Source organism: Amphiprion ocellaris, chromosome 14 (genome assembly GCF_022539595.1).
Source record: "Amphiprion ocellaris isolate individual 3 ecotype Okinawa chromosome 14, ASM2253959v1, whole genome shotgun sequence".
Classification (NCBI taxonomy): Eukaryota; Metazoa; Chordata; class Actinopteri; family Pomacentridae; genus Amphiprion; species Amphiprion ocellaris.
Genome location: NC_072779.1, coordinates 16928922 through 16944957, shown reverse-complemented (window position 1 = coordinate 16944957; position 16036 = coordinate 16928922). Strand labels below are relative to the sequence as shown.

The following is a 16036-nucleotide window of genomic DNA, read 5'->3' as shown; positions in this document are numbered from 1 at the left end:
GATCACAAAAGTAGTTGTGTATTTGCTTGCCTGGATTGACCAGACTTGGTGGTTCGTATCTTTACCGCTTTCACGTATCTTTCAGCATGTTGGTGCATGACCTATCGGTGCCTCTTCTTTTTCTTCCATGTTGTTTTGTTTTTACAGAACAAGCAGTGAGGTTGCTGTTGTGGGAGCTTTCAGTGTCATTCTGCTGCCTCCTTAGTGAGCCTGACGTTACATGGATGAACTCCAAGTTCTTAGACTGTGACTATCTCAACACAGGTGGATTTTATGGCGTCCTTCCTCTGCAGCCTTGGTGGGTTTGGCGTTGTGGCACTTGATTCAGCTCTCCACCTGCTACAGGATCTAGTTGCAGTGGCCCTCTAGGTTGCAGAGGGTCTCTTGGAGAGCAAAGCTAGGACTACCATTGTCAACTGTAGTCCAAGACAGTTGATTTGGGGTTATTTCCATGGGACAAGAGAATGATAGATGATCATCCAATCACCCACACAATGTATTTCTGGCAATATGATTTTTTTTTTCTGTGAGTGTATGATATGATTAACAGCTCCAGACTAGGTGTTTTTTGCTGCAGTTATGTTAACCTCCACAATATGTCCAGGTTCTCGCTGTGATGCCAGCGAAAGGGTTTCACTTTCTGTGTATGCTGCGGTCTAGGAATAGGATATTGTTGTAGAGATGTATGGACAAAGAGTTCAGTTGTAAGCACTCTTCGGTCTGTATTTATGTGAATTGAAGTGTTTTTATTTATATTTATATTTTTGTTTTTATTTGAACTGACAGTGTTGTTTGTTCTTTACACAGCATTATAATACCAGAACAAAGTTTGCCATTTGGACGATGTATCAGTGTTTGTTTTCTAGTGATTTAGAGTTGAACGAACACTGTTTGAATGCTTGAATGCTCAGTTCTCCAACCAACATCGATGCACTAAAGTTCCAATCTTAATGCAGAGTTGGAGTTCTGAAAACATTGGATTTTGGCTATTTGAGTTTTGCTTTTATTAAAATCAAGATGTTCTGAGATGCTATTATGGCTTTTTAGGAGTCACAAAATCAAACCAGTCCCCTCCTAACTTCTGAAAATGTTAAAATGGTTTCAAGCTCAGTCCTCATGCCTAGTGAGAGGCACCATGAGATAGCTTCTGCTGCTTTTTCTCAATGACCTCAAAGAATAGGTCATACTATTCTTTGAGGTATATGATTATTCATTTTCTTCCATCTGTCATTGTGAAAAACTGCTAACAGGTGTTGATAAGACTGCACCAGGAACTTTTTACATTTTTGTCTCCCTCTCTGTATGTATCTGCAGCATGCTTTCTATTTTCATGATAAGTGCACCAGGGCAGTAAGTGTTGCAGCCCTTGGCGCGCACGGCAATGTGCACTCAAGAAATTAGAAACACATTCATGTGTGGGCACGCATGAACTTTCTCATGCACACTGATAACTCTCCTTACTGTCTCTTAGGGATGTGCAAAAATAACTGAATGGTTGAAAAATTGGGTTAACAGAAAAACTGGGTTGAAGAGTGGTCCATTTTTAAAACTGTGAGCGTGAATTGAAATGTTGTTGAGAAAGACTTTTAAAATACTGCAGCCTTACCCAAATGATGAGAACTAATGTTGCTATTAATCTGGTGTAGGGAATTTTCTGTTCCCTAGTGGTTATTATTGCATAGTGTGTGATTTGGTTAAAAAACAAATGCGTTCGTTAAAATGTAAAATGATCTGTGTCAAATTAAATGCAGCTTCAAAGTCATTTCATCCAGTCAACTTGGTTGTTTTTGCACTTGGTAAATATTTTAGAAAATAAAAGCAGTTCTTTAAAATGCCGGGAAATAACTGATAGGTTTCTAGAACCATGAGTCAGTCCTTAATAACCTTTGCTCTTGTTATCTCTTATCATAAAAATATGGTCATAGGCATAGAGGGACATAATATAAAGTAGCAAGAAAAAGTCTGTGAACTCTTTGAAGGGATCTGGTTCCTGCATTGATTGGACATAATTCATTCATCAAAGTCATAAGTATAGACAGACTAAGCTAAGAACACAAAAACAATTACAGTCTCTTTAGATAAAGGTTAAGCGAACCCTTGAATTTAATACCAAGTCAAACCTCCTTTGGCAGCAATAATCTCAAACAAGCACTTCTGGTAGCTGCAGATCAGATCGGCACTAGGGATGTCATGATACCAGAAATATAACAGTTGGCACCAATATCTCAGAAATTCTGAGATTCCTGATGTAAATATTGCAGCAAAAATAAGCAGTTCTTTAAATTGAAAAAAAAAAAAAATTTGAGATGGCCTTCAAGTAATAAAAGAAAACTTTCTTTTCTTCTGATTAATTTAATGTTATCTTCTTTGAAAAAAACTGCTTTTCTTTTAAAAATAATGACATTTCTAAGTGACCCCAAACTTTTGAACAGTAGTGTAGTAGTTGAAGTGTTTTTTTTCCATTTGTTCCAAACTGTTTGCATTTTGGCTTTTTGCCGACTCTAACTTGTGTCTGATCATCGAATGAATCACTAAATATCTCCTTACACCCTCACTTGCTAACATTATTTTAGAGAAATCCCAGTCTCCAGTTGGCTACCTATGACCTACTGTCACATTTTCAGAATTTTCGTATCCCCTTGGTACCAAAGAAGTGATTTTTGTGGCATTACTAATCTGCAGAATGGGCCACACAGGAAGGCAGGTTTTGTGTATTTGCAGCTATTTTGCTGACTGTTGTGCAGCATCACCTTGCTTATACTGAGCTTAAGTGGGTGGACAGCAACCCTGATATTGTCCTGTAAGATAGATTGATAGACTTACAAACTATTTTACCCCTCAATGATGACAAGTTGTTCAGACAAAAAGACACCATAGATATGTGATGCCAGGATACATTGCCTGTTCAGTGATTTGTTTATTGCGAACTCATGAACAGAGAACAGCTCCAGTGATGTAACTGTGACTCTGGGGTTCTTCTTTACCTCATTTAGGATTCCTGTTGTGCTTTTGCATTCATCTTAGCTGGGCGGTCACGTCTGGGGAGAGTATACACAGTACTAAATCGTCTCTGTTTATAGACAGTTTGTCTAACTGGACTGAACTCGCTGAGATTACTTTGTAGCCCTTTTGGAACTCTTTCCGGTTTTATGCCAGTCAACTCTTCTTGTTGCCACTTCTTCTCAGACCTCATTTTCTCTTCTTGTGAATAGCAGCCTCAAAATGTTATAAGTGTTTTTATAAGTCAAAGTTGCTCTAACCCACACCTCCAGTCTTGTTTTATTGATTGGACTCCAGGTTAGTGCACTCCTGACTCCAATTAGCTCTTGTTGATGTCATTAGCCTATGAGGTCAGATTTTTTTTTTTCCAATCTACACGGCCAATGTTTGAACGACGTATTCAATAATGATAGAACAATAGAGTGATTTGTGTCTTCGTAGTGAAAATAAATTGCTTGCTCATAATTTTAATTTAGATAACACACGAGACTACATTTTAACACTAAATTATACATAGATGCAGATGTTCCCAAAGCGTTTCAGTTACTTCACTGCGACTCTAAGACTATGAGGTTCAATATCTGTTGTCATCATGGAAGGAAAAATAAAGAAATTATGTTGTATCTCAACCCAAGCAATTCTATCGGCTGCTAGGTACACATATCAAAGTATAAAGACAAGGCTGGAAACTTGACTGGTTGCAGCCTGATGGCTAAAAAAAAAAAAAATCCAGGGAATGGGTGGCCCTGAAGGGAAGCAGGACAAACAGCTGATGTGGAGAGGCAAGCGGGGATGAACATTGACTTGTTTATTTATTTATTTATTTTAACCTAGATTGGCAACGATAAAAGTGAGTGATGTTGATAAATACTCGCGCAGCCAGTTTATCAGCAGCTGTCTGGCTTGGGGTTGCCGGCGGCAGCATCCAAGGCTGATAACCTCTGAGGCCCGAGGCATGGTGTCGCGAGGAGGAGGGGTGAGAGGGGCTGATGCAGCTGCTGGGTCTCGGCCAGCGTATAACCCCAACTTAGCCAGTTGGTATTTTGCGTGTCTGTCGGTAGTATTCAAACGTCGCAATGTGGGGAAAAAGAAATATCATTGCCATATGCTTCCCTGAGAGCCTGTAGTAGTTCTACCGAGCAGGAAATAAAACTGTGGATGAATGCAGAAAACAACTTTGTTATTCTTAGATCCTTAGCACGGCAGGAGAACAAAAACCCAGAAGAAAGACGAGAGTTTATTTTTCTATACACTGATCCAGTGACATCTCAGACTCAACTTGTCACTCTCAGCTTTGTATTGTCAGACTTGACTCTGCTTTCTTCAGCCTCAACTGTGCTCTCTCAGCCTCAGGTGTGCTTTTACATTATCGTTACCATGGTAATATCGCATGTTAAAATGTATAATTAAGCTTGCATTTAGCATGTAATTTGCTAGCATTTGTAGAGTTTAACCCTCTGAAGCCCAGGCACTGTCTGGTTCATTTTTTACTGCAATATGAAGTCCTGCACCTCTATGGAAACAGCACAGCCATGGCTAGAAATACAGAGCAATGAAATATTTTAAAAAAGCAAAAGTAGATTTTTTTTTGATTTCTTTTACAGAACATGAAAAAAATTGCCAAGTTACGGAACAAATTCTCCTTGGAGCTGCTGTAACGGTGAACTTTCCCCACTGTGGGATCAATAAAGTTTATCTTATCTTATCTTATCTTATCTTATCTTATCTTATCTTATCTTATCTTATCTTATCTTATCTTATCTTATCTTATCTTATCTTATCTTATCTTATCTTATCTTATCTTATCTTAAATAGCATTAGCTCTTCGTAGTATAGATAATTTCCTACCTACATTTTTACAGCCTTTAGAAAATCTTTCACACTCCTCTTCACATCAGCTACAGAAGATATTTCACCATGCTGAATGTATCTTCCACTGACTTGCTAACATCTTGCTCCTCTGTATACGATTTTCGAGCCATGCTGTGTTTAGGTCAAATATGTTAAATTTTGGTTGTACTTCTTCTGTGTCATTTCCATACATGTCTCCTATGTTCTCCGTGTTAACACTGCCTGCAGTTCAGTTGAAGAGTTGCAGAATTTTTGTGGCATGACCGATGGCAACAGCTGAGTCGTTAGTTGCTTCTCTGAGGAGCTGAGAATTATTTTTTTTTCAGAACCTGGTTATTGAAAGTGATTTCTTATTGGCAAAATTTTAATTGCCACATGTAGATAAAATATGATTTAAAGCTTAGATTTGGATCATTTTAATGACAGAACTGCCTGTCACAGATGGTTAGCTCAAGGACTGTCAGAAAGTGTGAAATCTGATGATTCTTGCTGTTTTTACAGATTATGGCTCTGACAAATGGTGTCACTTTGTCAAATTTTTTGAAGATAACATTCCTGTCAAACCCACTGGCAGGTTTCGGTGTTAATGGCGTACTAACACGTGTGGAGTTTGTATGGCACATATGGCATTTGGTATCAGAGTGGAAACATTCATGTTGCTAGATGAAAATCAAATGATAATTTAAATCTTTTGAATTTGTTCATGTTTTAATCTGGACCAACGTGAATCCTTAGAATCACATGACGTGTCAGAAACAGTCACAGAACCTGGTCATTACATATCAGTTTACTGCACTTAAACTTCATTCAGTGGATATTTTTCTGTGGTATTTTTGTCTGTTTGTAATGATGTTTGCACCTATATTGATTTTCAGAGAGGGTCAAGCCTATTTAGACACCTGTATGCCATTGCTAATTACTACACAAGCTGTGTTTGCATATTTAAGCCTTTGGCCCATTGCACATTCTCGTGAAGCTGATGAAGCGCTGACTGAAACGCTGTCAGTGTAATAAAACACCCTCGATTATATATTTACTGGTTGAGTGTGCGCGGTCTACTGCAAACTCTTGTGGCTACTTTTTTTCTGATTATTTGTTCAGCTTGCAGTTACCAGCGCCTCTCACCCTTAAGCGTAAGCACATTAAGAGCTGTTTTCTCTCTTTCACCTTTAAATTGGAGTTAAACAGGAGAATAAATGCAGACATCTGAAATGTGTTTCTTTTCATTCATGAAAGCACCTTTGAAAAATGTTTCTTTCATTTCGTTTTTTTGGTACAAATGTTGGATTAATTAAGTTTTGTGATAAAACAATATAACACGATAAAAACAAACAGAAAAAATTTGCTTCAGCAATATTTATAAAGAAAAAACTAGCTGTAAGAGAGGGCCTATGTGTGGGAAGCTGTGTGCATATGTGCAGGCTATGTGCCTGTGAGACTGTGTGCACCTGGAAAGCACTTGACAGATGGTTACTTCAGCTCGAGCTGAACGTTGCTTCTTTTTTCTCAGTGTTAAGCCTCTTTCATAGATCGAAAGTGTCTCAGTCAGCATTTTGATCAAGGTAGACTCTTTCAGCCCTCTTGGTTCTTTGCTGGCCATCTCTAGAGTATGTTTATCTTGCCCCCATCATTTATTTTTGTTTGATTCAGCGAGCCAAGGGAGATCAGAGCTGTGACTTTCTGTGCAGCCTTTTCTGCTGCTTTTTTTCTGTTTGTTTGTTTGTCAGTAAGATTACAGAGCAGTGCATCACTATATGCCACATCATGTCAGGAAATCAGTTTCACAGGCTTAGTACTTTATAGGAGACAGTAAAGATTATTGCTATTTATTTGGGAAAATGTGTCTTTGAAAGCACAGTAATATGCAGTAATCTTGTTCTTTCTGCAAAAGACGTGCAAGAAAAACAAGTGAAAATTATTATAATACTAGCATTTGCCATTCATTCTCCTATATTATACATCTTAATTAGCCCAATAGGTATTGTAGAGAGCAGTGGATCAGACAGTAACTGTTGATATTGACGTATGCAAGGAACCATTCTGTGTATATAACGCATGCAAAACCACTTGCAGTGCCATCACCTTTGTATGTCTATTACCAGAGGTCAGCTGAAACAGGCTGAGGTGAAAGTCCTTCTCCCCACAGTGCTGGAGCAGTCTCTCATTGCAGAGTCAGATCAGGCTAAAGCAATAACCATAATAACATCATAGATGCCACAGGGACATGAAGTGCACCCTACTCCTGTGCTTAAAACAAAACAAAATACGTCCAAATAACACAGGCCTCCTAATACTGTTTAATGTGTCTCAAATCTAATGCTGTAATAACAAAATCTGATTTATTATTTAAATGTTTAGGGTTGATTTTCCTCAACACCTGTGCTGACCAGATGTTTTAGAGGTCTGAGTTTAGAGTAAGACTTTTGCTATTTCATTCATTCACAGGTTAATTTTTACTTGGTGCAACCTTGAGTGCAAAAGAGGAGATTTTACATGGTTGTTGAATTGTTACTGTATTTCCCAGAGAAATTGCCCTCCTAAAATTAGCATGTTCTCTGCAGCAGATGTTTGTGCCCTTTTTGATGCTGTGGGTAATAATCCTTAATATTCTTGCTGTTTGAAACTAAATGAGGCTTTAATGCACTCCGATTCCATCTTCTAGCTCTCATTAATTGTTTTTTGAAACACTATAAATTAAAGCTGTTGGGTTTTTTTTGTTTTGTTTTTAAGTTTTGCAGAGATAAACAGAAACTTTTACGAATGAAGTGGAGGTCTTTAATTCGGTGACAGTCTGTTTTGATTAGGAGCCTCCATTTGAAATGCCATTGTGAGTGAACTGCTCTTCTTGGCCGAGCTATTTTTTTTTTTCTTGCCAAAACCTTCAGCGTTTGTGACCTTGCACTATAATACAAAAGTGTCTTTGAAACTTTATTTTGTGAATCCGTGCATTCCTGTTAAGCAGCTCTGTGTCCCCACTCCTCCATCCTCCATCACAGGTGCTGCTCACTCAGTCTGCTTGGAGTCTCATTAAAGGTGTTGTGCAATGCATTTGAAGTCCTGTCACTAATCTTCTCCTCTCGCCCTTTTCCTTCCAGATGGTCACAAGAACAAAGAAAATATTTGTGGGTGGCTTGTCAGCCAATACAGTAGTGGAAGATGTGAAGCAGTATTTTGAACAGTTTGGGAAGGTAAGACTGTTTTTGTTATTATCCTGCACAGTGTTGTCACAACACTTGAGCGCTCTTCGGTTCCATTGCATGCTGTGTTGTTATCATGATCAAGATAACATGAGAGTCAATTTTACACTTGAAAATTCACCAAAGCCTCCGTCACACAATACAGCGCCCCCTGTCAATCCAACTGTCTCACAAGCGTATTTTATGTGTATTTTGAAGTTTTGCTTAAGAAAAAGTTAATGCAAATGATAAAACTATGCCAAAAAGTTCATGAAATCATTTTATTTGATTAGACTCTGGTGTAACGAACATTTAACTAATGTGACTGATCAGCTGTTGCCTCGCAAACATCCTAATACCAGCTGACATAAAGGACAACTTGCTCGATTGAAACAGTTCCCAAAGACTTTTCTCCATTTTCCTCTCATAAATGACCAAAATGTTGTTTGTTTCTTCCTCTTCTTCGAGGTTTATAGAAGCCGGCAAAGATCTCATTTTGTTTCTCGCTTATTACAACCATTTGTACTGCCACCTACTGATGACATTACGCTGCCTAATTTATTCCCCTCATCTAATTCGCATTTTCTTTCTATTTTTCGTGACATTTCAAATTCGTTCGACAGTCATATGGAAACACGGCTACTGTGATTCACACCACATGGCCAGCGTCTCAGTCTTCATCGTAGTCTCGCATTTGAGTCTTAAAAGAAGCCAGCAGCCCCATTTTGGTTCCTCTCCTGGCAGCAAGACAAATAAATATCTATTGTGACAAGCAAACAACTGAAGATATGGCAGGAGCTCCACACAGCCCACCATGCCTGGTCAACAACATGCATTTTGCTTACAGAGCAAACAAGCAATGACAACCAGCTGCCATGACCAAACCCCCTCCCCCTTTTAAAAAACTAAAAAAAAAAAGGGTATTTTATGTCTTATCTATAGTAGCACGACGTTGTAATCAAATATAATTCAGTATTGGAATCAAAGTCATAGTTCTGATATTGTGACAGCATTATTTCAGTGGAAGAACAACTCACCCAGTTTATTGGACAGCAGCTCGTATTTAGCTGTTTGCTGCTCCTGTGTGCTGCTGCAGTTTCAGCATGCTGTTCTCCTGACCAAGTACCCTCAGCTGAGTGAGGCGTATATGCACACCCTTTCATACAAGGACATACATACAGCACCCACACACACACACACACACACACACACTCTCTCTCACACACACACACACACACACACAAGCATGTGCTCACACACAAACAGGCTTTGATACAGTGGCAGCATTTCACAGATAATTTCCCCACACTGAGCAGAGATCCATTTCCCTCATGTCATATTCCACATCAGTCAAGGTCACCTTGAGCTGATACAGTCCCTGTAACACTCAGCACTTGACCTTGAGTTTAAACAATTTTAGTGAGGATGGATTTTTCATGGGCACATAATGTACCATGTCCTGAAGGGGACAAACGAGCTGTTATAAATTAATAGAAACTGTTATTTTTTTTTTTTTATTATTTTGCTCAGAGACAATATGCAACCACCTCGCCCCTCGAAAGCCCAGTGTTATTTTCTTGACTGAAAGTGAGCAAGGTGAAGGACTTTGTTTTGGCTCTTTTTCTGTTGAAAGTGACATTGAAGACCTCACTGTGGCCTGGCCTGCCGTTCCAAATAAAGATGGCTTATTTGCACAATAGAATGGAGCAAGCAAATATTCAGCACGACTTTGCAATCAATGGATGTGAGAAAGGGCTCGAAATGATTTTCGACTTGATTGAATGACATAATTGACTTGATTATACAAAGTTTTTTCCTCCTTGAGGAATCCTCAAATGCTTAGGAGGAAACAAACAAATCAGACTGATTGAGCAAGATCTTGTGCATGTTTCTGTGTGTGCTTTTATAGCCTACTTGTGCATGCTTGGATGTGTTTGCAGTACTGCTCTTGCCATGCGTGAGTGTGTCAGCGATTAAGTGTATTTATGTGGGTGCATGATTAGGGGTATGTGTGTGTATGTGTGTGTTGAGCAGATTTGAGTGTCTTCGGCAAAAAGAAAATCAGAGTAGATATTGTGGGCTATGGCAGACAAGATACAGAATGAAAGAAGAGGTTTTCTCTGTTTTGTGTGTGTCCTTTCTTTCTGCCTTACACATCCCAGGATTTATTAAATAACCTGCCTGTCAGTGCAACCTACCATTATCGCCACATACACACCACTCTGAAGACTTATCCACAGAAGGAAAAACCAATTAATTCAGTTTCCCCTTCATAGAATCTTGGTGGCAGTATGTGTGTCAGTCTGTCAGTCAGTCATCAGTCTGTCTTTCTGTCTGTCAGCCTATGTGCATGTCAAGGGGGACATTAGCCAGCATGGTGGCAGGGCAGCTAGTCATTTATATTTCTGGGAAGTCTGTTTTGAAGCAGTTATCAATCATCACACAACATACAGCTTAAGGCACCAGCAAATGTTCTTCCTCACTGGGAACAAGTCATTTCACTGATATTATTTAGCAAGTTGTGTGTGTGTGTGTGTGTGTGTGTGTGTGTGTGTGTGTGTGTGTGTGTGTGTGTGTGTGTGTGTGTGTGTGTGTGTGTGTGTGTGTGTGTGTGTGTGTGTGTGTGTGTGTGTGTGTGTGTGTGTGTGTGTGTGTGTGTGTGTGTGTGTGCTAGGCAGCATAGGCCAATTAGCAGGATGTGGTCTCCAGAGATGGCGGCGGTTGGGAGGCAGTGGAGGGGAAACAGCTGGTGTGGCCACAATTGGGTCACAGGTTCTGTCTGTAACCTCCACACCTCCCCTCCCTCCCACCTCAGTCCCTCCCTTCTGTCTCCATTCTGTCAGGGGGAGATGTGGCATTTGTTATGGGGAGAGGCTGACAGCTCTCATGCACATCAGTCTCACTGCCACTCTCCCAGCCGTCACCATTAGGAAAGAGCACATGCCCGAGCCTGGCACAACTTCAGAGGAGCTGCTCCACAGCCAGAGACACTTTTTTGTCACCTACAGTACACGCTGAAGGTGTGCATGTGAAGTGATTGTGACAGTCATTTGAACGGAACTGAAGTGTGGTTGTGTTTGACTGATTCTAATGCATCTCAGATGGATCCCATTACCTGCCTAATAGTAGCCACATCCTGCCTTCCATTTTTTTTCTGCACTGCACTTTAGCCCTGCGAGCCAGATGAGACAATCTTATCAGTACTGCCTGGCCTCCCTTTATATTCAAGGACTCTTAACTGGAGGCTGCAGCTATTCCTGTCTTGCAATAAAGTCAAATTAATCACTGCGCTGTTTGTGCTATTATGTGCTATTGTGCAGGCTTATAAATTGTCAGAAAAGACAACGTTAGCCTTTAGATATCACAATTTTGCATTTTTTTTCTGCATATGTAGGCCTCGCTAGTTGACATTTTGTTGCCTTTTTATCTCATAATGTTATGTTTGCAATATGCACAGTCATTTGTAAGCCTTTTTAATGTATTTACCTTTTTCAGTGCTGCCTTTGCCTTTGTCTATGGTCTGCATAACAAGCAGAAGCACCCCCAACAGACTAGTTTTATTATTACTCTGCATAGGCTTGTCACAGTAGCCACAACGTAAACATTACTCAGTTCTGATGGATGTTGTGGGATGTAAAATGAAATTACATCATAATATCATTAAGATAGCATCACATAAGTTTATTTAATTATTAGAAAATTGTTAAGGCTTCAGTCCAAAGTCAGCATACAGCGCTCCCTGTCAATCCAACATTCTTACTGTCTTAGTTTTCTTAGCATTGTCAAATTTGAGCCTTAAAAGAAGCCAGCAGCACTAATATGCCTCCTCTTCTGGCAGTAAGACAAATAAATATCTATTGTGACAAGCAAGCAGCTGAAGATATAGCAGCAGCTCCACACAAGCCCACCGTGCCTGGTAAACAACTTGCATTTTGCTTACAGAGCAAAGGAATGACAACCAGCTGCCATGACCAACCCCCCTCCCTACAATACTACAAGAGAAACCCAGGAATGTTTTGTTTCTTATCAGTGATAGTATGACATCAGTTCTGTGTTTGGCATAACAAGCAGAAACACCCTCAAATGTCAGCACACATTGCAAAGTTTTTCTAATATTAAGTATAATGACTTTTCACTGAATACTTTGATGTCTTTATAGACTGTTATTGCCCCAGGGTCAAAAGGTCAAAGGCAGGTCAAGAACAGCAGTTGTGCTTGTAGGAATTGAGTGTCTTGTAAAGTATTGCGTTATTACTAGTCTGAAGTTCTGCACACCCACAAACACAGGTTCAGTATAGACACTGATGTGGAATATGGAATGTGCTGCATGCTATGTTGTTCTCTCAAGTGTATTATTATTTTTTGTATGCTGGCATGCCTTATTTTCCAATAAATCAAGCACGTGTTAACAAAACACCTACCACTCCAAAATGTTCCACGGAAGCAAACACTTCATTAAAGATGGGAGGTGGTGTGATGGCACCTTATAAATTTGGATGTGACGTACCAGCAGAACCCTGCCCAGGCATGAGCAGAGCTCTCCCCACAGTTAAAGGCATAATTAGCTGTGGTGGCTAATGCTTCCTCATTGGTTTATTGTAATCGGCTTTGAGTGCATCTCATAGTGCCCTTATTTAGCTGAAACAACCACTGACTCACTTTCTGCACTCCTGTCCATTTGGCATGGGCTTTGCTGTGCAGGCCTGAAGCTGACTTTTAGTTTCATCAGAGCTACTTGCTTCCATGTCACTGGGCTGCCACAATCGTCCCTTTATGTCCAGGCAGTCCTGGTTCTCATGCTCCACTGGTCTAGAGCCAGATCCTGGAGGTGGAGCTCAAAGGGAGGAGGAGCTTAACCAGTTCACTGCCACAGGGCTCAGAAGGACTAAAGGTAGACACATAGGTCATTACTGAGTAATAAGTTGAGACTATGGGCTTATAGTGAAGGAAAAAGAAAAGTCAGTCAAGGGACGTGACTGTCAGAGTGATGACATTGGTTTGGAGGACACTGGAAGAATGAGTGAGCTGATAGTTGTCAGAACACAGAGTCTCCTCTCCCAGGCTCCAGCTGCTGTGTGCTGTTTCACCTTTGGCTAGGGAACCAGCTGCATGCTTCTCTCATACTTTCACTGAGAGAAAGCAGATGAGAGGAAGAATTGAAATTATAAAAGCATCAAGAAAAGATTCCTTGGTTAGTGCATGAAATTTGTTCTGGGGCCCTGGTAATCTAATACCACGGCTGACATTTTGCGTGCCCTTAGATTTTGTAAATGGCAGAAAAATAACTCTGTGTGACTGCGAGTAAAGACCATATGAATTCATTTTGCATACCTGCCCTGGGCCTTTAACAACATTGAAGATTTTCGGGTGTTTCAAGAAATTAAAAAAAGCAGCCCCAATGACAATTAACAATATCAGTGGAATATATTGTTCTATGTAGTCCTTGCAGAGTGTATTTGAATCCCAGTGGAGAGATAGCAGGTCCCCAATAATCACTGATCTCATCCTTCTTGTCCTATCTGTTTGATTGCAGAATTAAATTTTACTTGGGTGGCAACACAATTAAGCTCTCTCAACAGCCCCTTACGCAGGGCTTAAAATAGAATCTGTGAAGGTGCACATTCATCGCACTTTGGACTTGCTCTCATGTTCAACCTGTCCATTGCCTGAAATAGCAAACATGGATGATTAATGCAGAAAAATACACTTGATATGAGGGAAAAGAACCTAATCAAAAGGCCACAGTCCTTCATCCCACTTCCTCGGCTGGTGCAGGTGCACATTTGCATGCCATTTACATGGTAGCTCACAGTGACCACTACCACTCCAACGTCCCGGTGTCCATCATCTGCTGACATTCTGTGATTGTTTCCTCTCTGCTGCGACTCACCCAATCAGTTGAGGATATAGTCTGGTTCCAGTGATTATAAGGAGTGATCAGAGCAGCAATGATGGAGCATGTGCCTTGCAGTGGAGATTTAGCCAGAGGCTTCAATCTCATTGCAGTCACTTGTAGTTAGTGACTGAGACTAGCAGTGAGAAGGGCAGTGCAATATAAATGAATTGCCTGTGAATGTGGATATGGCTGGGGTGCTGCCAAGACACACAAGGGGAAAGGGCCAGTTAGACAAACTATTTCATATCCTCCTTGACCTTTATTTGCCCAGTGGCCCAGCAACATTTCCAATAGAGTAGCTTTTAAATGGCCGCTAAAGAATTGAGATCTATTTCAGATCTGTGACCATTTTTTGTATGAGAGCGTGACCATGTGCATGTGTTAATGCAATTGTCTTTACTGCAGATTGCTGATTTTTTTTTTTTTTTTTTAAGAAAAGCATCAGACCTTCAACAAAAATTTTTTTAAAAAATTGCTGATCCACAGAAATACCACAATATCAGGTGATTTTCTTCAACAACTACTTGCTGTGCGGTATAGGCGGCTAACAAAGAGAGCTGTGGATCAAGGGAGATTGACACCTTTCTATAGGTCTGTAGTCTCATCTCCCAGCCGTCCCTCCTGAAATGGCTCCCTCGGGATAAGCTGGGATTGGCTTGATTGTGTTATCGGCGACTGATCGGGTCATTGAATGATGGAATTTTGAGCCCCTGTTCTGCTTAAAGAATGAAATGTTTAAAGAAGATTGACTGTGATTGGATCAGATCCAGCACCTGCTCAAAGGGGTCAATCAGGTGAAGGCAGGAGGCAGCAATCTCTGCTGTGCTATTGTGACACGAATAGAGGAGGGAATTAATGTGTGTGTTGGGGTAGAGTGTTGATCGTGCTGCTGGATAGATGGCAGTGGGGGGGCTAGAGATGCCATTCAACTGGGAAGCGGTTTTAAAAATGTCATCAGCGGAAGTGTCATGAGTAATTTGCAGCAGTCTCACCATCAGACTGGTGTGGAGGTGGACACCTCAGCTTTGCAAACTGCAGTCTAGTCCTTAGGGAATCTTATGTGGGAGAGCACTTCTAAGATATTTCCCAGATGGATATGAAATATGTTTTTATATATGCTTTACTGGTGTTCAAAAGACTGGTAGATAGATAGATAGATGGATGGATGGATGGATAGATAGATGGATGGATGGATGGATGGATTGATGGATGGATGGATGGATGGATGGATTGATGGATGGATGGATGGATGGATGGATGGATGGATGGATGGATGGATGGATGGATGATGGATGGATGGATGGATGGATGGATGGATTTAAGGGTGGTCGGGGATATTTGAGCTGTGGACCACGCTGAGTGACAGACCTTGTGCCTCTGCATGTCACAACCAAATGAGAAACAAAATGTTGGTGTCAAATTTCACAGCTCATTTCATAGGCTTTTAAAAGGAGATGCAAAACTGCTTTTCAACCCCCCATAGACTGTACATAAAAGATGGATGTAGCCACGATGATGTTACACACTAGTATATAGACTACAGTTTTAAAGTATCACATTGAAAATGTAGCCGTTGCCATTTAATTTTTTTTTTTTTTAAACTGGACGTGATGTGAGCGGTAGTTCTGACTGAGAACTCAAGGACACTATGCACTCCCATACAATAGCGACTTGTTATTCACAATATGCCCTATTGCATACCTGTTGTCTATTTTACTTGAAATGGGACCATGATTTACAAAATAAGTATCACGCTGTTTTTAATGACGCTTGAAACTGGCAATTGAGACCACAAACTGGTAAGGAAAATGTTTACTGAGAAGACAAACCAACCAAAAAGTATGTTCATATTTTCATAGACTTATTCAATCAGATTGTTTATACAACCAGATGAGTCGCCCCCTGCTGACCTTTAAAAAGAATGTAGGTATGGGACCCAGAAGCTGCATCCATCCTTTATTTACAGTCTAGGCATTAGTTTTTGCTTAATCTTCATGTGAGACTTTGCTTAACAGAGGGTTGTCAGTGCCTCTTCTGAAAGAAACCAGTGAGCATGAACCATGACTCAGCACCACCTGGAGAACAGGCAGTTGACACAGTACAGCTCAAATGA

At 40.4% G+C, this 16036-nt stretch overlaps 1 protein-coding gene across 12 annotated transcripts in view; it reads left to right on the top strand.

Moving 5' to 3' along the window:
* The window catches only part of msi2b (musashi RNA-binding protein 2b), a 259035-nt gene that overhangs the window by 77747 nt on the left and 165252 nt on the right, over window positions 1-16036 (top strand). For all 12 annotated transcript variants that reach the window (XM_055016998.1, XM_055017003.1, XM_055016996.1 and 9 more), the window contains exon 6: window positions 7947-8039. In XM_055016998.1, the coding sequence (XP_054872973.1) occupies window positions 7947-8039 (93 nt within the window). The remainder of the gene's footprint in view (window positions 1-7946; window positions 8040-16036) is intronic.